Source organism: Meles meles, chromosome 21 (assembly GCF_922984935.1).
Source record: "Meles meles chromosome 21, mMelMel3.1 paternal haplotype, whole genome shotgun sequence".
In the NCBI taxonomy this organism is placed as follows: domain Eukaryota; kingdom Metazoa; phylum Chordata; class Mammalia; order Carnivora; family Mustelidae; genus Meles; species Meles meles.
Window position 1 is genome coordinate 25720909 of NC_060086.1, and position 22287 is coordinate 25743195.

Sequence of the window (22287 nt, forward strand, 5' to 3'; positions counted from 1 at the left end):
ACTGTGCTCTCAGAAGCACAGGGTGACAGACTTGAGGTTATTTCCAATGTGTGGAGTCCCTTCACACACATCCTCGATACTGAGCAAACCCCCGCACCCCGTCTGAAGACACATGCCACTTGTAGACAGCTTCCTCCAATGGAGGAAGCGGCAGCAGCTCTACCAACTCACGAGCCAGTTTCTCGTAACTGTGCTTTGTGTTGTAGAGGCAGAGGCTCTGATGTCACTCTGCAGTTTAGAGTTGAACTTGACCCCGGACTGTCCTAAGTCTGAGTTTGAATCCTTGTTTTGCCTCACACTATTACCTCGGGACAGTTCATTAACTCCTCTGAGCCTCAGTTTCCCTACTTATAACACAAATAAGAATACCTCTCTCACAGAGTTGTGGAAACTGAATGGGGATGGACTACCATGTTTCTCACTTGGAGGCTGGCTGCCACATGGGGAAAATCTACAGAAGCCCCAGTAGGGTCTTTTTTAAAAAATTTGCTATTTGGGGCACCTGGGTGACTCAGTGGGTTAAAACCTCTGCCTTCGGCTCAGGTCATGATCCCAGGGTCCTGGGATCGAGCCCCACATCGGGCTCTCTGCTCAGCAGGGAGCCTGCTTCCTCCTCTCTCTCTGCCTACTTGTGACCTCTGTCTGTAAAATAAACAAAATCTTTTTAAAAAATGTTATTTTATTTATTCTTTTTCCAGTACGGTCTTTATACACAGCCATCATCTTCCTTCCATTTCTATTTACCCCAGTATGAACATCTACTTCAGGGGTGCCTGGCTGGCTCAGTTGGAAGAGCATGTGATTCTTGATCTTGGGGTTGTAAATTTGAGCCTCATCTGGGGCATAGAAATTAAATAAATAAATAAAAAGAACATCTTATTTCAGAAACCTGTAGACAAAGACTTACAAAAATGGGCAGAAGGAAGAGGTGGACATGAAGAAAAAGGTGTGAAAGAGGCAGGGTGAAGGTCTCCAGCCCAACGACAAGTCCTAGAGAACTGGAGATGAGAAAGAGATAACCTTTAGAGAAGAAGAGATAGGATGCCCCATGTGCCAGGACAAAGAGCAGTATAAAACACAGTGCTCGCCCTTGGCAGATGGTCACTTCTCCTCTTCCACACCCCAGAGGGTCTGCCATCCAGTTCAGCCCTGCATGCACCAGCCACCCTTCCCTGCTCCACATCCCAACAGGCCCCGAGAACCGAGACCCAATGTCCAGGAAGCTGCCACACTGTTAAGGGCCGACCTGCATCCCTTCAATACTCACATGCTGATGCCCTAACCCCCAGGACCTCAGAACATGACTGGATGTAGAGACAGGACCCCTAAAGTTGTGGTTAAGTTACAGCTAGGTCATCAGGATGGGCCTCACTCCAACCTTGCCCATGTCCCTTTAAGAGGAGATGTGAACACCCAGAGAGACCCCGTGAGGACACAGAGAGGTGGCCATGGGCAAGCCAAGGAGAGAGACTTCTGGGAAGCCCCACCTGCTGACACCTTGAGCTTGGACTTCCAGACTCCAGAACTGTGAGAAAACCATTTTCTGTTGTTTAAGCCACTTGTCTGGCAGCCTGAGCCAAGTGTGAACCAGCCCCCAACCTGCACCACGTAACGTGCTGTCCAAACCAGACGTGAGAAGAGAAGAAGCCATAAATGCAGCGTGTGCACTCAGAGACTGTTTCCACTCGGGGTTCCTTCCACGAGCTTCCCTCTGAACGCGGCTTCCAGGTCCGCCCAGGTTCTTAGGGCCGTCTCCACTCTCCTGCACATCTTCTCTCTAGCTTGAAAGCACCTTCTGTATTCGCTCTCGCACTTCCCTCACTCCCAAGGACACCATCATCTCAGCTACGGGGGGTCCTTGCTAAGAATGAAAAGAGAAAGCATTGCCTTAAGCTGCTGAATGAGAGAATGCCCAGCCTTTGTCTGCAAGTGCTCTGCCCCAGGGAACCCCAGTGCTGCTGCCTGCACCCCAAGGGGCACAGTTAGCCTTCTACTGTCTTTACTTTCTGCGGCTGAGGCTGACTCCCAGGACCCTGTGCTCTTGTGCCCCTCCACCCTCTGCCCCCACGGCCCCCTCCCCCCGGCTGTCAATGGCCAGCTCCAGGCAGGCTGGGAGTGGGTGTGTTTCATTCACTGCTGTGCCCACTGTACCCGACATGGTGCTTGCGCACAGCAGGCACTCCAGAAATACTATCTGCTGAATGACTGAAGGGAACGACCCTGCATCATTTGTCTTTGTACCCCTGAATCAGAGCTCACTGCCGGCCAGTGCAGCTGAACGGATGAATGAGAGGCTTCAAGGAACCGTCCAGCCTATCTGCCCACTTACCAGCTGTCCGCTGAGGGCCACTCGGAGGACCCGCATCACAGTACTGTGTTTGGTCCCTTCCAGGCCTTCGGATATCTTCTTCAGTTTGCTATTCAGCGTGTCCTGAGTAAAGCTTGTATCGGGTCCTTCTAAAAGCCTAGAAGAGAGGGGCGCCTGGCTGGCTCAGTTGGAAGAGCATGCAACTCTTGATCTTAGGGTTGTGAGTTCAAGCCCCATGTTGGGTGCAGAGATTACTAAAAAAATAAATAGGGGTGCTTAGGTGGCTCAGTTGATTAAACGTCTGACTCCTGATCTCAACTCCGGTCTTGATCTTGGGGGTGTGAGTTCAAGCCCCACATTGGGCTCTACCCTGGGCATGGAGCCTACTTAAAAATAATAATTGTAATAAATAAGTAAATAAGCAAATAAATAAATATGTAAACTTAAAAAAAAAAAAGCCAACAAAAGACTAGAAAAGAGCCAGTCTATGGGGGCCTGCATGGGCCAGTGGCAAGCACGTGAGAGGGAGAATTTCAGAAGATTAATAGTCAGCTGGGACTGTTCAGGCCAGTATTCAAGCCTGCTTGGGGGCGAAGGGAGGGAAGGAAGATCTACTATCCTCATCCCCATCCAAGCTGAGGAAGACAAACAACCAAGGGACCACATTCACAGATAAACCAAGCACAATATAGGAGAACTCCATAATAAGAAATTTACTAATTTCTACCTCAATGTTAAGTGATCTCTATGCCTGTTTTCTCATCTGTAAAGTGGCTGCACCTCACGGGGCACTGGTGGGGCTAAGTTAAAACTTGTCAGGAACTAAGTACATTCACTGCCTGAATAGACAATAAGCACTCCGCAATATTCAATCTTGTATTTCATTAAAAGATTAAGTAGCTGACATTTTTCTATCCAAGAGCTGAGGGACATTGCAAGAGAATCTTCAAAAAAAGAAAAAAAAAACGAACTTAGGAACAGGTTAGATATAGGATGGAAGGAGGAAGCTCTCTGGGAAATTACCTGAAAAGCTGTGAAGGGAAGACTCCTTGGGATGAGGGGGAGGGGTGAGTCACACAGAAGGGCAGGAAGAAAGACAGCAGGAGACCCCAGCTTCCCTAACACCACTGCCACCAACTTGCTTACAAACACTTTCTCCCTTCCTTCCTTCCTTTTTAATTTTTAGGGCAGCAACCATGCTCCTGCATTCCCCTTGCCTCCATTGTGGGACACAGTAAGACTTAGGCCTATCAGATCTGCACATCCATACCGGCCTGTATGAACGCCCCAGTGAAGTCACAGATGCCACCTTCCCAGTGGCCTGGAACAGCATCTCACACAGCTACACGAAGAGGTAGGTGACCCCAGCCTGCATGCCCTTCCAGAAGGCCTTGTGCTCGGCAGGCTGCTGCACTTGAACGTGATGAAGTGGGCTGGCGTGAAACAGTTCCCAAAGTGGGAGAAGGTCATGGTGTCCGCTGGCAGGGGCCACCAGAGCACAGGTCTCAGTGTTAGCCGGCCTGGTGCCCCCTTCTTACTACAACCATTCTTTGCACACAGGTTGAGGCACTTAAGACCCAAAATGCAAAAGGCCAGCCACGGCGCTCCTCCTTCCTGGCAGGCCGGCTGAGATCCTCTCTCACACGTGAGCTCGAGTTTCAAGAGATTCCCCGGGCACTCAGAACTAGACTTGCCAAAAAAGAATACCAATAACAACGCTGAGCTGGAGCAAAGGACAGGAGCAGGGTGGGGTGGATCTGTTCGCCGGCGCCGGCCCAGTTTCCTCTGGCTACTATGGGGACTCCAAACTGGAAATGCTGCACAGGAGCTGTGGCCGGAGAGCTTTGCCGGCACGGACGATCTGAGGCCAACTGTGATGCCGCCTGCGCGCATCGGGGTCCAGGGAGCCCCCTTCCAGGGCCGAGCTTCGTGCAGAGGGCTGCTGGCCCCGGGGAGCTGCGTTCAGCAGGAACGTGAAGAGACCGCCGCTGCATACTGACAGATTCCATCCCTAACTCTAATATTTGAGCAACTGAGTTCCAACAGGACACAAAAGTAACCATTCTTACTGCATTATTAACTGGGCCATGTGATGACTGTTCCTTCCAAAATCCAGGAGACAAAATACGGAAAACATAAAACATAACGTGGGAAAGAACAGGTATTCTCCTCCACGTCACTGTGGGGAAGCAGGCTGCCAAGGAGCTGGTGAAAGAGTGACAGGCCCCAGGTGGCCAACAATGGCAGCTCAGGACACGTGAGAGCTGGCCCAGAGCTTGGCGTGGGTACAGAAGGGACATCGAGAAATCTGGCAGCTCTGGAATGCTTGGGTATTGGTTTTCCTGCCTTGAGTGGGAGCCTCAGACTGTCTCTGAAACCTAACCCTGTGACAGGGATGGGGAGTTAAGTCAATGGTCCTGGTGAATTAGAACTTAGAGCCCCTATAGTGGAATGCCCTAAATTAAAGGAGAATTAATAATAATGGCTCTTGGGAATTAATCCTGGAGATACACTTGCAAACCTGCTTAATGATGTTTATACGTGGCTATTCACTGCAGCATTGTTTGTAACAGCAAAATCTGGAAGCAGTCCAAATGTCTATCAGCAGGAAACGAGTTAAATAAATCATGGTAGTGTGGTTTCATAATGGGATTGGTGTAGCTGCGGAAAACAATCAGAATGCTAAGCACTGAGCAGATCCACAAGTATCTTTTTTTTTTTTTTTTGGACAGACAGAGATCACAAGTAGGCAGAGAGGCAGGCAGAGAGAGAGGAGGGGAAGCAGGCTCCCTGCTGAGCAGAGAGCCCGATGTGGGGCTCGATGTGGGGCTCGATCCCAGGACCCTGGGATCATGACCTGAGCCGAAGGCAGAGGCTTTAACCCACTGAGCCACCCAGGTGCCTCTGATTCACAAGTATCTTAAGTGAAACAGACAACAAACCAGAAACACAGGAAAGTGTTACCATATTTTTGTGTAAAAAAGAAGGATCCTTGGGGCACCTGGGTGGCTCAGTTGGTTTGGCTCAGGTCAGGATTCTAGGGTCCTGGGATCGAGCCCCGCATCAGGCTCCCTGCTTAGCAGAGAGCGTGCTTCTCTCTCTCTCCCTCTGCCTGTCGCTCTGCTTACTTGTGCTATCTGTCAAATAAATAAATAAACTCTTAAAAAAAAAAAAAAAGAAGGATCCTTTAGATTTAACTAGGAATAGTAGTATGTATGTACAGAGGGTTCTGGAACTAGGTGGATGGGGGACAAGGATAAAAATGCGTTTCCCAATTATTTACCTTTTTTTATACTTTCTAGGCTTTAGACTCAGGTTTTAAAGATTTGAATGTGTTCCTAATCAAAATATTAGATCTAAAATTTAAGAACTTCTAAGAATGGAGTCATATACCCATATGGTTGAATACTCTGACATTATGCAAAGGAAACTGCTAAGGGTGGTGCATTTCTGTTGGGTGCTAGAGGCGGACAGACAACACATTTTTTGCTATAGACCTTCTTGTACCATTTGTATATTACTGTATTTTTGGCTGCATGCTTATTTTCTTATCACTTCTAAATGTGTATTATGACAATATTTTGAGGTTTCCGGGAATCAGGCACTTTCCAAGCACTTTGCAGAGTAACATAAGGCCTTGTAGGCTCAGCCTACAAGGTTTGGGTTTGAACCCCTGCTCCTCCAACTTACTATTATTTTAGACAAGTTACTAAGTCTCTCTGCATCTTGATTTTCTCAACTATAAAATGGAGATAACATTTTAACCTGCTACTTCATTAGGTTGCTGTGAATTTAAGTGCACACACACACACACACACACACACACACACGGCCCTCACATGAACCTGTCTATGTACCTAATGTAAAGAATGTATAAAACAGCCCACTGAGGGCATGTGCACAAGCAAACACTTATTACCTACTTTAATCTCTGCAATTAAGGCGGGAGGAGATAAGTAAAGAGGACACTGTGGGTTTTGCTGCCCACCATCCATCTGCCTTCCTCCTGATAGCCCAAATCTTCTTGGGGAATCACCTGGCTCCCATTCTCAGCCCATGTGCCCTGGCTGGGGGCCCATTTAGAACCCAGGAGAATGATAAGCTAACCTGCACTGATTGGCACGTTACGCTCTCCAGGCTTTGATGACTGGTTCGGAGACAGGAAAAGGAGGCTAACCAGGTTCCATCGGAGCTCATCGCAAGACACAGCTGAAGCTCTGTCGTGTTGGCGCAGATACAAGAGGCTACTAATGCTCCCTTCTAGCCTTTCTCCTTTTCATAGGCAAAGAAAAAATTTTTTGCCAGCCTCATGGCTGCCAAGTTAAAAAAAAATCAACATTTTCCAAACTCCCCTGTGGCTTGCTATGGCCGCCAAGACAGGTATTCTAGTCAGTGGGATACGGGTGGAAATGAATATGTAACCCTTAAGTCAGGTCTGGAAAGGGAAGGAGTGTCGTATCCTTCCCTTTTTCCTTCTTCTGGCTGAATTCTGGATGATCTGTGAGCCACCATGACCCACATAGACTAGAGCGAAATCTAGGGACAGCAAGACCCTTGAGACATGGGAAAAGCTCTTCAGCCTTGGATGGTCACTTCTACATGGGTAAGCACTGTCCCTTCTATTATCTGATAGAGAGTCTCGCCCTCCACCCACCCAGGACGGACTCCGTACAGAGGAAGGAGCCAGCATGGAGAAGTGCGGAGCAGGTCAAAGGGACAGAGAGAAAAAGCAGGTCTTGACACATTTTTGGCTCCTGCATGAGGCTGGGCTTAAGTCAGCTTTGGTTGTACTTCTGTTTCTGTCGTGGTAAGGACTATAGTGTCATCTCTACCTTGGAGATGAGGAAATGGAAGCTCAAAGAGGTGTGGTAAGTTGGCCACAGCGACGCCATGTGGGCAGGAGAATAACCGGGTAAGTGGTAGTACTGGGAGGGAAGCCACAGGGACCCAACCCCAAAGTCCAAACATGCCGCCCCTTCTGGGGAGGGTCTGGGGTCCTCTGGGGAAGCCTCCCGTCCAAACAGAGCCAGTCAGCTCTGTCCAGACCCTCTTGCCAGCCATGGGGGCTGGTGCGGGGACCTCACAATCAGCCCTGGAAGAAGGAGGGTTCTGGGAGGGAGAGGCCGGGTGCGGAGCCTTGGGCTTGGCCTGTAGGAACTCACCCCAGCACACGCTTGGCAATCACATCCACCTTCTCCGAGAGGGGGCCGAGCTGTGCTCGGCCCACTGCAGGGCGAGTCCACAGGTAGGAGTGTGCTGGCGAGACCAGATCCTGCAGGCGGCAAATGTGACCCTGGGTCGGGGGTAAGAGGCAGTCACTGGGAGTGCTGTGGACAGGGCTCCAACGCACCAGGACAGGCAGTGACAGGGGCACGAGCCACTCCCTCAATCTCCTGGGACTCCCCAACGCCACACCTTTCTCAGCAGGATGATCCTCTCCATGTAGGCTGGGGCCAGGACCTCCCTGTCCTGAATCTGGTTCCCGAACGTCTCCTCCACCAGGGCCTGCAGCTTCCCCACCAGCTGGTGCCTCTGGGTCTCGCTGCTCACCAGCCGACAGAGGTGCAGCCTGTAAGAGAGGCCAAGAGACTGTCCTGACTCTGGCATCATCAGCCCTAAACCTTCTCCCCCCAGGGGAGCTGGTGGGGGTGGAAGGATGGCACATTATGTGAGCTGCCCCTCCCACACCCTGGAAACAATATACAGGAAAGGGATCTGAAGGTCTGCAGCAGCCTGAGAGTCCCAAGCAACCTAGAGCGATATCCTGTTTTCATTGTTTCTAAAATAGGAGCTAACATTTTAAACTAGGAAGAGATACCATAAAAATAGAGATCTCTGGCCTCTCTCGGGAAATCTGAAGATCTGGCTGCAAAGGGCCTGCCTTCCTCACGCTTCAGTGCCAGCGTGGAGTGGAGGAGGCCCAGCTCACAGGCACAGAACACTCCAGTCTGCCCAGCCCTCTGCTCCCCAGGGCCTCTCCTGGCGGCCACCCTTCCCTGTGCTGCCGGCCTGGCCTCTACAGACACCTGAGTTTACAAGACAGACTCTGCCGGTATTGCCTCCTGGCACAGCTTTAAGCAGGGGGCTCTGGCACAAAAAGGCAGAGGTCAAGAATACAGATTTGGAGGATTCAAAGCCAGGGAACAGTTTGGAGGACAGATCTGCTTCAATCCAGGGCTCAGAGTTAAAAAGTTCAGGTTTTCTTATCAGTTCGAATGTTCTCCTTTCCAGAATTCTCCTGCCTTGTTCCCTCTCTGGAAGCAGCAAAGCCTCCAAGCAGGCACTGTGAGTCCTCAGTCTCCTCCCTAAGCTGCCCTCACCCTGCCCCCAGCAATGTCAGAGGGACCTGAGGAGAGGTACAGGGCCGAGGACCAATCTGCAGGCACTTCGCCCTGGTCCCTGGAGTGGAAGGCCGGCAGCAGCGGTGGATATCTCCTGGGCTCTGGAACCAGACAGGCCTATGGATCAGACCAGCCCTGTGAGATGTCTGCAGCAAGTTACACGCACGCTCAGAGCCTCAGGATGCTCGCCAATCACATGGGGATGATGGGGGGTGGGGGGCCTCCATCACAGGGCACTGTGCAGATTAAATGAGGGAACATCTGTAAAGCACAGAGCGCAAGGCCACTGGAGGCGGGCAGGGAGTCGGAACAGAGGCTCCCGCATGTCAGTGGTGGAAGGAGGAGACCCTCTGGGAAGCTATCTAGAGCACACAACTCTCTGGAAAACATAACGATTTTCTTAAAAAGGAATTAATACCACATGCTGAAACTGTTCCTAAGACAAGCAAGCAGCAAGATGAGACAGTAGAAAGAAAGCAAACAAGGGACCCTAGTGGCCAAGCTCAAGATAACACGCATCCGGTCCAGGGCCTGGGAAGCAGAAGTGCGAAACAGATGGTCTTTACTGTTACTACTCCCACCGCACCTCTAGGACTGCTGTGACAGCTATTATTGCCTTTACTACTAGCACTGACATAATCACAGCAGTGGCTCGATGCTAGAAACATCTAAACGTGACAGCTTTACCTGCATTAGACCCATGGGCATCGGTTCCAACACTGCATCTCCTCCCTGATTCATACTGAGCAAAGCCACCTTCCTCTGGCTGCCCTCATGCTCCAGGGGGACTAGAATGGGTCCCCAGGTATCTCCCCCATCCTGTCTCCATTTCCCCGAGATACTGCTTCCCCTATAATCAGGTAGCGTACAAGTTACATTCGCTCCTGAATGCCCCATTTGAGAGATGCCTGCTATTTACTGTGTGAACTTGGGCTAGTCATGGGACTGCCCTAGGTCTCAGTTTCCGCATGTGCAAAATAGAGCTGAGTCAGGCAACCGACCTTAGAAGTCCAATGGCAGAAATAAATGAAGTAACATCCTTAAAACACCTGCAGTCAATGTGAATTCTCTGGGCTCACGCAAGTAAAGCACTGAGAAGCCTGTCCCCAAACCAGTGCTCAGGAGAGGGCACCGAGTCCCTTGTCCCTTAAGTACACCTCTGTCCACTGGCTTTACCACTGAGGCCCTTAGACGGATATGTCAACAGTGATCTGAACCGTAACTAGGTTTAGAAGTTTGAGTGAAGAACTACATGAAATGTAGAACAGGTGCCGTGAGACAGTGCTCATTCACTGCTAGCTGTGGGAGGTGGGGGACGATTCCGAGATGAAGATCCCCCTTCTCCAGGCCGTGGTTAACAGAATCCAGGCCTGGGAGGACAATAGTAATGACAAAAGCAGCACCTACCATTTACTGAACACTTTCTATGTGCCAGAGACTGTGCAAAAACTTTGACGCAACATTTAATTTAACTGAACTCTTTTTTTTTTTTTTTAAAGATATTATTTATTTATTTGACAGAGAGAGAGATCACAAGCAGGCAGAGAGGCAGGCAGAGAGTGAGGAGGAAGCAGGCTCCCCGCCGAGCGGAGAGCCTGATGCAGGGCTCGATCCCAGGACCCTGAGATCATGACCTGAGCCGAAGGCAGAGGCTTTAACCCACTGTGCCACCCAAGCGCCCCAATTTAACTGAACTCTTAAGACAATTGCACAAGGTGGGCCCAATGTTCGAGAAGAGGAAAGAGAAGTTAGGTGACTTACATACTTTGTGTCAGGTCACAGAATGTTAGATACCTGAGCCCACAGTCAAATCAGGTCCATGTGACTCCAAAGCCTGCTAGACCCTCTGCCCCAGGGAGCCATCATCATCGAGAAAGCCCTTTTCTACCAGCCACCCCCCACCACAGGTTCCCCACTCACCTGTTGAATTCTGGAAGCTTCTCCAGGTCCAACAAGGCTGAGTGGCAGGTGACTCGGGTCAGGTCAAACTGTGTTATCAACTCTGGCAAGGTCCTGCCCATCTGGTTCTCTGCAAGCAGACATGCCCAGCCTCAGCCCCCTGCCTCTCCTTTCAGTCACAAGGCAGGCTGGGAGAGCACCTTCTGGGCTCCCCGCTGCATTCCAACCGAAGGGATTTAACTTCTAGCTCTTTTCTAGATCAAGGGCCGGAATGAGCTCTCATGTGCAGAAAGGATTCTGTCACTCAGAAAGAAACAAGTTTGAAAACAACCAGGCTAAATGACCCTCACTGCCCCCAAAGATGCAAGCCGCAGGAACAGCAGTGCCTGGAGACTGTGATGCCACTGGTCTGGGATGCAGTCTGAGGATCAGTGTGCTTTACAGGCCTCCCGGGAGACTCCCAAGCACAGGCAGGGTTGAGAACTACTTGGCTGGGAGCCCCTCCTCTGGAGCAGCAGCCCCGCCCCATACAGTTGATGGGCAGCGTGGTCAGGCCTGGGCCTCAAGGGGCCCCCTGCCATATCTCTTACAGGCTGTGTGACTTTGGTAAACCTCTCTGAGCCACTCAAACCTCTTAGAAATAGCAGGGATAATAAATACCTCCCAAGGATATTTCAAGGAGCAACCAGGTAACAGCAGAATGAACAGTAAGCAGACTACCACTGCCACATCTTCAGAAATCCCCTCCACAAAGAGGTCATTCTAATCTGCTGCTTCTTTAACCTTTGGGTTCTAAGTCCTGGGCCAAATAAAGGCTCAGCTGGAATAAACTAGGGTCATAGTAACCTTCATAATACTGTTGGAACTTGTACTTGCCACAGTGGTAGTAATATAATTGTCATCATCATAAGATCTGTAATTTTCGGGGGCCTGGGTGGCTCAGTTGGTTGAGCGGCTGCCTTTGGCTCAGGTCATGATCCCAGGGTCCTGGGATTGAGCCCCACCTTGGGCTCCCTGCTCAGCGGGGAGTCTACTTCTCCCTCTTCCTCTCCCCCTCCTCCCCGCTCATGCTCTCTCTCTAATAAATAAATAAATCTTTAAAAAAAAAAAAAAGGAAAAAAAAGATCTGTAAATTTCGTGCTTACTGCGTGGCAGATACTTGGCTGGCTGCCTCATACTTATGAACTCAGTGCATCCTAACCCGATGAGGGAGTCACTTATCCCCATTTTACAGATGAAGAAGGCGAGGCTCAAAGACCATAGCTCCTTAAGGGCAGGGGTTACATCTATCTTGCTCACTATTGCAGCCCCAGCACTTAACACAATTTCTGGCTCAATAAACACAAGAATGAACTTGGGCAGGCTGCAGGTGGCACAGCTGGGGCTGAAAACCAAGCGGCCCTGAACCAAAGCCCCCGCTCCTTGCTGCTGGGACCTCCCAGGGGTGGGTACCTGCAAACCCCGAGCCACAGTTGGTGATGATATCAAGCAAGGCATCTGGCAGGAAGTCGGCAGCCGCAAAATGCTCCAGGAAAATGTCCCCCTGCCTCTTGGACAGCTTGCTGCCATCCCTGTTGAGCAGCAGGGGCAGGTGGGCAAAGCGAGGAGGCTGCCAGCCCAGGGCCTGGTAGAGAAGCAGATGCTTGGAGGTGGAGACCAGCCACTCGGACCCACGCAGCACGTGGCTGATGCCCATGTGGTGGTCGTCCACCACGCAGGCCAGATGATACGTGGGGAAGCCATCGCTTTTCAGGATGACTGGGTCCCCCTCCACATGTGCCACCTCATGCCGATTCCAGCCGTACACCAGGTCCTGGAAGGCTGGCGCTTCCCCCTCCAGGCGGAAGCGGATCGCAGGTTTGGGGCCTTGGGCTAGCTTCTGGGCCACCTGGCCCTGGCTCAGGTTCCGGCACCTGTTGTCATACCTGTCAGGAAGCAGAGCAGCACAGTAGCCAGGGGTACCAAAGACACAGGTGAGTTCTGTCTGCATCTCTGAGAGTTAGATAAGCTTGGCAAGTCGTTTACTTCTCTAGCCTTTGTTCCAGTCTTGAACAGGCATAAGAAGAGGGCTATGTCGGAAAACCGATGAGATAACATCATGGCAGACACTTACGCCTACCTGCCAACCTGTCCCTCTTCTTATTCATTAGCGAGGAAATGGTGAAATGCCGAGTCCCAGGGGTGGAATCATTACCAGTGTAGCCGAACGTGCAATCTCTTTCCCCCGTGCCAGCCGCTGGGCCAGGCAAGACCACTCTACTCACTGAGACTCAGGTAAAAGTCTGCTTGGGGGCAGGGGAGGTTAGGGTCCTCAGAAAGATTTTCTCTCCAGCTAAGAGTGAAAGCCACAAGAGGAAAATCCCCTTTTTTATTCCCTGCCTTCCGCTTCTGTGCTCTTTAGCTGTTGCCTATGAGGAGAGACGCTTGGGGCCACTGCAGCCCCGTACAACAGATAGGGGGTGGGGCAGAGGAGGCGGGGAGGAGCCAAAATACAGCCCTGATGTCTTGAAGCTGTTGGTTTTATCCTTGAGTCTCTCACCTCCAGACATTTTTTTTGGGGGGGTGCAAAAAGGTGGTCTTATTAAAGCATAGGGATAGGACCCAAGAGCAGAAAGAGCTGTTGCCTCACCTCCAGATTTCTGCAAAGTAAGTGGTAAATGTCTGTCGGTTATGCCCTGGCTACTCCAAGTATGGTCTGTGGACCCCCAGAAGCGGCCCCACCACGGAGCCTGTCCGAAATGCAGCATCCCGGGCCCCACCCCAGACCAGTGGATCTGAGTCTGCATGTTGACTAGATCCCCAGGTGAGCTGTCTGCACATTAAAGTACGAGAAACTCTGGCTTGTCCCTTTTTTTTTCTTTATTTTTTTAAGGAAGCTCTACCCCCGGGATAGGGCTTAAACTCATGACCCTGAGATCAAGAGTCGAGTGCTCCACCAACCAAGCCAGCCCGGTGACCTTGGTTTGTCCCTTTTCCACAGGGCATTCCATTACTTACTCCCCAAAGCATCCTGATAGAAAACGTAAAGCTTGAAAACATCCTCCTTAACACAGAGCTAAGTGTTCAATCAGTAAATGGCTGCATGAATTCCACGAAAGAACTTGACCATGATTTTAAAAGAGAAACTTCTGCCAACAGACAAGCAGACTTTTTATAATAAAAGAGCAATGCTGCAATGAGGGGCACGTGGGTGGCTCAGTGGGTTAAAGCCTCTGCCTTCGGCTAAGGTCATGATCCCAGGGTCCTGGGATTAAGCCCCACATCGGGCTCTTTGCTCAGTAGGGAGCCTGCTTCCCTCTCCCTCTCCTCTCTGCCTGCTTCTCTGCCTACTTATGATCTCTGTCTGTCAAATAAATAAATAAAATCTTAAAAAAAAAAAAAAGAGCAATGCTGCAATGAATGTCATGACCTTATACAGACACCCAGCCCTTGTCCAAATGGTTCATTTAAACTAGAACTCAGAGTTGTACCTGGCTGGCTCAATGGGTAGAGCGTGCGACTCCTGATGTCAAGGTCATGACTTCGTGCCCCACACTGTGTGTGGAGACTTGGCTCAGTCAGGAGAATCTATGTCTCCTGATCTGGAGGTCGTGAGTTTAAGCCCTATGCTGGGTATAGAAATTCTTTAAATAAACTTAAAAAAAGTTTTTAAAATTCTTTAAAAATAGGGGCACCTGGGTGGCTTGGGCAGTCAAGCATCTGACTCTCGATTTTAGCTCAGGTCTTGGTCTCAGGGGCACAAGATAAAGCCCCATATCGGGCTCCATGATCAGCGTGCAGTCTGCTTGGGTTTCTCTCTCTCTCTCTCTCTCTCTCTCTGCCCCTGCCCCTCCACCCACACTCCCTGCATGCACATGCCCATGCACTCTCTCTCGAAAACAAAAATAATAAAAATATAAATAAAAATAAAATTATTTAAAACCAACACAATAAATAAATAAATAAATGACTAGAACTCAGGTGTCCTGCTGCCACTGCTGATAGGAAGCAAGGTGGTCAAGGGCCACAGGGCTCTATCGAAGCTCCAAACTGGCCCTGGAGTTCCGCATTTGGGAAGGTCTCCAACAAATGCTCCGCGTGTGCCCACAACGATGTATGTCCCCGTGATCCACCCCAGCTCTTCTGTTAGGACTACAGATTAGAAATGGCAGAAAGATTCACTAGTAAGAAACTGGTTAAGGGCTGGTACCTCTGTACAGCGGAATATTGCCCAAGCCTAAGAAAAAGTCTATGGGTCAATACAGACTGGGTCTCCTCGAGATGGTAAGTGGGAACGGTAAGTTGGCCAGTCCGCATACTGTGCACTGCATTGGAACGGGGGAGAAGAAAAACAATACACATTCCTCAGGGTCTACATGGAGCGTCTCTGGAGGAGACTTAAGAAACTTCTAACGGCCATTTGTCTACGGCAAGGGCAACTGAGTGGCCAGAGTCAGGGTTCAGAAAGATCTCTGCATATGTATCTCTCTGGACCTGAAAACATTTTACTTCCTCAGAACAACCAATAATTGCAATGACACGTTAGTATTGCCTGAGAGCTAATGCGGCAGGCGGCTCTGCCACAGTCCCTGTGAGCCCCATCTCCAGGGTTTCTGCCCCCGCGGCATCCCCTCTTCCCCGGAGTGCAGGCTGGACCTATGGCTGCCTTCTTAGAACAGAATGCAGCAGAAGTGATGAGATGTCACTTCCTCAATTCGGTTACCAAAAGACTCTGGCTTCTGTCTTGCTTGCTTTCTTTTGCTTTCTGTCTGACTCGCTCGAAGAGAAGCCAGCTGCTGTGCCGGGAGCTGCCCTGTGCACAGGCCCGCATGGCAAGGAGCTGGCATCTCCTGGCAACAGCCGGCGCGGCCCGAGGTCTGCCAACAGCCTCACGAGAGAAACAGAAGCAGATCCTCCGCAAGCCAAGCATGGAGAAAACCGCAAACCTGGCCAGAACCTTGACTGGAGCTTTGCAAAAGACCCTGAGCCAAGGGAGCTGGCTAGGCTGAGCCCAGGCTCCTGACCCACAGGCCATGCAGCGACCAGTCTGGGGGCGATCTGTTATGCAGCAACAGCCCTGGGACATACACAACTTTGGGGAAGCAACCTCAAGAGGCTGGGACTCTCACCGGGGCGTCTGGTGGTTCCTTAGGGCCTCCTTCTTCAGGAGCTCCAGCCGCTGCGGTGAACAGAAGCAGGGGTAAGCAGCGCCAGACTCCAGCAGCGCTTCTGTGGCCCGGGCGTATAGCTCGAGACGCTGGGACTGCTGGTAGGGCCCAGCAGGACCTCCCCGGCGGGGACTCTCATCAGGCGGTATGCCTGTGACACAGCAAGAGACCATGATCACCATATACTAATAACGGGGGCACCAGGGTGGCTCAGTCATTAAGCATCTGTCTTCAGCTCAGGTCACGATCCCAGGGTCCTGAGATTGAGCCCCACATTGGGCTCCCTGCTCAGCGAGAAGCCTGCTTTTCCCTTTCCCACTCTCCCTGCTTGTGTTCCTCTCTTGCTGTCTCTCTCTGTCAAATAAATAAATAAAAAGCTTTAAAAAACAAATACTAATAATGAAGATGCTTGCAGCACTGGCTCCTGGGCACTGTCCGATGTGCTGCAGGCATACAGGAAAGCTTGTGATCCTCACGGCAATCCTCGAGGTCATTACTATTGCGATTTTCCTGGTACAGATAAGCTGAGAGATAAGAGAGGCTAAGAGCTCAAGGTCGTGGGGCCAGACAGAGGGGAGTCACGGAGGCACCTCTGCAGGCCATGCTCCTGACTGCGCTTCCTTTCCATCCATCGGTCCCCGGGGCACAGGAGAGCAGCCCAGGCCTGGAACAGCCCTCAGGAGAAGGAAGCATGGGTTGGGGTACAACCCGACAGGCCCTTGCTGGACCCCTGGTTCTGCATCTGAGAAGCTGTGCGGAGGGATCCTGCAGATGTGGGAGCCCCTTTGTGGCCTAACCATAACATGTTCAGCACTTGGAACACCCCAGGGCTTAAGAGTGGTTCCACCAGGGCAACTGAAAATGTATGTTCAGGTTAAAAACTAGTATGTAAACGTTCACAACAGTTCCACTCATTGGACTCAAAACAGTGGGGCGCCCAAGTGGCTCAGTGACACGTCTGACTCTCGATTTCAGCTCAGGTCATGATCTCAGGGTCATGAGACTGAACCCCGAGTTGGGCTCCATGCTCAGCAGGGTACCTGCTTGAGATTCTCTTTCTCCCTCTGCCTCTCCCCTTGCTCTCTCTCTAAAATAAATCTTAAAAAAAAAAAAGTCAAAAAAGTGGAAATAATCCAAATGCCCAACCACTGACGAATAGAAGGTGGTATTTTCATACAATAAATATTATTTGGTCACAAAGAGGAATGAAGTACTGACATGTGCTACAGCACCAATCCCCCTCTGCTAAGGAAAAACCAGTCACTAAAGGTATATATTATCTGGTTTCAGTTACCTGAGATGTCCACAATAGGCAAACTGCACGGACAGAAAATAGATTAGCGACTGCCAGGGGCTGAAAGGAAGCAGGGATAAGGAGTCACTGCTAATAGGACAGGATTTTGTTTTGGGAGGATGGAAATTGTTCTGAAATTGGATGGTGGTGATGGCTGGCATACCATAGCGAATATACTAAAAAACCACTAATTCGTATACTTTGAAATGGTGAATTTCCTATCAGGTGAATTATCTGTCAATCACAAAACAGTAACAATAATTTAAAAACCTCACAAAAAACAAGAACAAAACAAACCAAAAACCAAAAAACACAGGGTGACTCCTGAAGCAGGAAGCTATAGAAATCAGCCACTCTCTGCCTCACCACAAGGCTGGGGCGGGTAGGATGGAGAGCTCCGCTGAGGCGCTGCAGGCCATGCTCACGCAATTGTGCCACACCAGGGGCTCAGAGAGTGGGACCTGTTTATCACTGTACCTGTGTACACTGTGTCTGTGTCTAGTACAGTGCCTGACAGGTAGCAGGCACACCCTGAAATCCAAGTTTTCATCCTGGTCTGCCTGGTGCTCCTTGGTCCGGCTCTGGTCAACCCATCTTCACATCTGCAGTCCCTCTGCTCCTCTCACTGTGCTTGGTCCACACCAGCATCTTTGCTGCTCCTCTAACACACCCTACACTTTTCTGCAGCAAGGCCTTCCTATCTGCTCTTTCCTCTGTTTTGAACAGTCTTTGCCCAGGTAACCACAGGGCTGGCCCTTCACTGTGCAATCTTGTGCTTTTAGGTCACCTCCTTCAAGAAGACCATCTTTTATTTTTTTTTTTAAAGATTTTATTTATTTATTTGACAGAGAGAGATCACAAGTAGGCAGAGAGGCAGGCAGAGAGAGTGAGAGGGAAGCAGGCTCCCTGCCGAGCAGAGAGCCCGATGCGGGGCTCGATCCCAGGACCCTGAGATCATGACCTGAGCCGAAGGCAGCAGCTTAAACCACTGAGCCACCCAGGCGCCCCCAAGAAGACCATCTTGACTGAGACAGCACCCTTCCCTGCCAGTTCCCTAACCTGTTACCCTTGTCTCCACAGCACTCATCAACACTTAATGTCACGGTCAGGAGAAATTAATCTGTTCATCTGTCCTCCCCTACTTACTGGGCACTGGTCTCTGTTCCGTGCTGGAACAGGACCCTCATTATAGTAAGTGATCTTCGTGAATGAATTCCTTTTTTCAAGTAATTGGTTTTTGTTTTTTTTTAAAGATGTTATTTATTCATTTGAGAGAGAGAGAAAGCATAAGCAGGGGAAGGAGGCAGAGGGAGAGGGAGAAGCAGATGCCCCGCTGGGAGCCCGACATGGGTCTCAGTCCCTGGGCCCCAGAATCATGACCTGAGCTGGAGGCAGATGCCTACCCATCTGAGCCACCCAGACGCCCCTATTCAACTAATCCTGATTAAGCATCTGCTATAACATTCTATGACAGAAGGTACAAAGGAAATCAGTGACTGCCCTTTGAGAACCCAAAGTCTCATTAATAGTTTACCTGAGAATAAGATACACATCTCATAAAAGTCTTGGTATTTTTCCTTGTAGAGCTTAACTGGTTATACCTGCCCTGACAGACAGACGACTGTTGACCGAGGGAACATACACTCCCCCTTGTCCTCCTGGTGTCTAGGAGGCCTCTGGATTAAATGTCCCTAAGACTGACTTCAGAGGCTGCACATATTTTGTTTGGCTCACACAATGTGGTTTAAAAAAAAAAAAAAAAAAATCTGGGCTCAAGTTTAACAATGGGAAGTATTCATTAAAAAAAAAGGTAATAAAAGCCTGGATTTCTGGCTCCTTTGGGAAGTGAGAAGATTGAACAAACTGGGCCAGCATTCCCACACGGGAACAGGGGGCGGGAGCTTTCTGCTGCTCACTACAGGCCTCGCCTCTCCGGCTCCATCTCTTATGCTTGGCCTGTGTTTCCTGTTGGCTCCCAGCAGGACCTGAAATCCTGAGTTAAGAACAGGAACCTCAGAACAGCCTCAGAGCTTTTCCTCAGGGAGCTTCAGCATGTTTTAGGGAGGCACATGCCACCCGAGGCAGCACAAATGTACCCATCTCTCCAGGAAGTCCTCATTCTCCATCTTGGGCCCCATGAGAAGATCTACAGGCTCCTTTCCCTGCTCCCCCTTCCCTTATGGAGGAGGGTCCTTCCCCGGCCTGCCTCACCTGCCCACTCCAGCATGTCCTCAATATTCTCCGCTGCCCCAGGCACAAGGCGTGTCTGATCCGTGTCCTCCAGCCTAAGAATGAAACTCCCCTGGTGCTTCTTGGCAAAGATATAGTTGTACAAGGCAGTGCGGAGGCCACCAAGGTGCAAAAAGCCTGGGAAAAGAAGAGAACAGCTCAGACAAGACAGGGAAGATGAACTGACATGCCTCGGCCAAGCAAGCCCCACTTGTAACAGGATGTCCCAGGGAGTATCAAAGCTCAACAAACAGCTACCCCGTCCCATCTTTCTAGCCAGGACCGAGTCAGATGACCACAGAGGACAGGAGTGGTCCACTTCTTTAGCCCCTCATCCTGGAAGTAGCAGACACGTCTTACAGCGTGTGATGTCGTAAAGACTCCAACTCTCCCCAGCTGCACCCACTGTTCTATTTTGAGATTTGCTTCAAGGCCAAGTTTTACCCAAATGAGGACAAGCAGAGGATTATCCACGGAAACCATATCACATGCGCACTTAACGTGTGCAAATTCAACAATGTGCTTGGGTAAAAAAAAAAAAAAATTAATTACAAACTGAAGATATCATACAATTACACTTTGCATGTACTCTGATTTTCATCTGAAGTTTGGGCTTAAACACTAACCAAAAGTAATAATTGATTCCACTGTATTTCTCTTCACCTGAGTTCAAACTCCTAAGATTGTACCTTTCCATCATTCCTGACTGAAAGATTCACATTAAGCATTTTGCCATTTCCCCTTATCCTGTCTTCTCTTGTCCAGGCCACAGCCCTGTCTCCATGATGAGCTTCTCTGCATTTACAGAAACAGAAGGCAGCACAGGACACGAAAGGCTCTTCTGTAGTCAGGCAAACTCCCGTTCAACACTGATTATGTGAGACTTTCTGCTAGTTATTGCAAGGCTATCACAAAATCAGTGGTCCCCAAGATGGAACATGGGGGTTTGGTAACTGAAAGAAAGATCTCTTAAATCAAATAAATGTGGATTTCAATTCTGCATCCATTTATTGGTTGCTATCCCTTGGGCACTCTACTTCACTGGTCTGAGCTCAGTCTCATCTGTTAGAGATTAAAAACAAAAAATGGAAACCTCCTTTACACAGTTGTTGGGAGACCTAAATGTTGATCGAAGTACAGCTTTCTTTTTTCTTTTTTAAAAAGATTTTATTTATTTATTTGACAGAGAGAAATCACAACCAGGCAGAGAGGCAGGCAGAGAGAGAGAGAGAGAGAGAGAGAGAGAGAAGCAGGCTCCCCGCCGAGCAGAGAGCCCGATGCGGGACTCGATCCCAGGACCCTGAGATCATGACCTGAGCCGAAGGCAGCGGCTTAACCCACTGAGCCTCCCAGGCGCCCCAGCTTTCCATTAATTTTAGCAATTAGTGATCTCAGTTGCTTGATAATTCTTTTATCTGTCTGTAGTCAACAGCCTTTTCCATATGCAAATCAGCAAGGAAAATGAGAATTATAATTATAATAGAGAATATTGTTTATTAAGCTCCAGGAGTACCAGGGTCTTGCAAAGTGCCTCAGCTGCGTTAGCGCAAACCCATGAGGCAGAAACCATCACTAGCCATGTTTGAGAGGGTAAAGCTCAGAAAGGTTATATAATTTGCCCATGTCACACAGCTGAGAAGTGGCAAAACCAGCAATCTGGACCCAACAATCTCAGGCTTTGGCACCAAACTACTATGAGTGCTCTGCAAATTGTTGCCAGTTCACAACCGCGTACAGAAATTGACAATAAACGTTTAGAAACTTAATAGCAATCTGACAGAGTAACTTTGTATCTAGTGAATCTAATAAAAATAGGCTCACATTTTGTATGCTTTTAATATTTTCCCTCTTACTCATTTATATTGGTTCTATAAAAATACTGTTCCATAATCATTTGGGAATTAAGAACCAGTCCTGTCACAATGGTTTGAGAAGCCCACTCTGCACCCAACTGCCTGCAGTGAAAGATCCTGTCACTCTGTGTAGCTGGGATCTTGTCACACAGGAAGCCTTATATGCAGACTCTAAAGTCCAGAATGGGAGAGGCACGCTCCGTGTTGAGAGGGCAGATGGCGGGAGAACTAGCGAGGAGGCCCTGACGAGATCTCCCCTAGGGTAAACAATGAGCCCCCTGCCTCACTCTCTGGCTTGCTGAGCACCAACGCCACTAACCACAGGGCCTTGCACCTGCAACTTCCTCTTTCCTTCTATAGGCTTCTGGGTGGTTAGCTTGTCTTTTGGTTCTCAGCTCAAATGCTACGTCCTCAACAAGGCCTTTCTGAGCTTCCTACCTAACCGTTGGCTCCCTACCCTGCTTCATTTCTCACATGGCACATGTGACTGTCTAAAGGCAGTTACTTTCACACGTTGTTTGTCGCGGCCACTACATGCAGGCTTCTTGAGAACAGGAGCCGTGCGTGCCCGATGACCACTGTATAACAACGCCTAGAACAGTACCTAGTACACGGTCTGTATTCGATACACGTTTACTGAATACACGAATGAGAGACCTAAAGAGATGGTACACAAAGAACTTCCTGGCTATGTGAATAATTTCTGCTCGTGGACCTGCTTCTCCTCTGTAAAATGGGGTCTCGCTGCACCCCCCCACCCCCGTCGGACTCCACCGGAAGGGATTCTTCCAGGAACATTCAGGGGGCGGGCACGGGACGGTGGACATCGACCTGCAGCGTCACGTCCGCCAAGGTTACCTGTGGGACTGGGGGCGAACCGCACTCGCACCACAGCCCCGGGATCAGTGCCCAGGCTGGCCTCGCGCCGTCCCATGGGCAGGCCTGAGGCCGCAGGGTGCCTCGCCGACTGCAGCAACCTCTTCAGGAGCACCGCCATGTGGGATGGAAGCGCACACGTGGGCTTCCCCGCGCATCACTTCCGGGGCCTCTCCCAGCCAATCCATTTCTGCCACAGAGGGCGCGGCCCCGCCCCTTAAAGGCGCAGTTCTCCTAGCTTGCAAGTCCACGCCCCCCAGCGCGGCTGCGACCCCACTCGACCTCTAGGGGGCAGAGCCCATCGAGCGGGCGATCTCCCGGACCCGCCCCCCTGGGCTCC

The 22287-nt window shown here is 50.2% G+C and overlaps 1 protein-coding gene across 1 annotated transcript; it reads right to left on the reverse strand.

Annotated features, from left to right (window-relative positions):
* Nucleotides 1-616: 616 nt before the first annotated feature.
* EARS2 (glutamyl-tRNA synthetase 2, mitochondrial) lies at nt 617-22177 on the reverse strand. The gene is made up of 9 exons (XM_045993883.1): nt 21930-22177; nt 19201-19356; nt 15657-15846; nt 12001-12473; nt 10570-10678; nt 7724-7877; nt 7471-7601; nt 2330-2465; nt 617-1861 (listed from the first exon to the last, which is right to left on the reverse strand). Exons 1-9 carry the CDS (start codon nt 22066-22068, stop codon nt 1778-1780), a joined length of 1572 nt encoding a protein of 523 aa, XP_045849839.1. The 5' UTR covers nt 22069-22177; the 3' UTR covers nt 617-1777.
* Nucleotides 22178-22287: the final 110 nt, after the last annotated feature.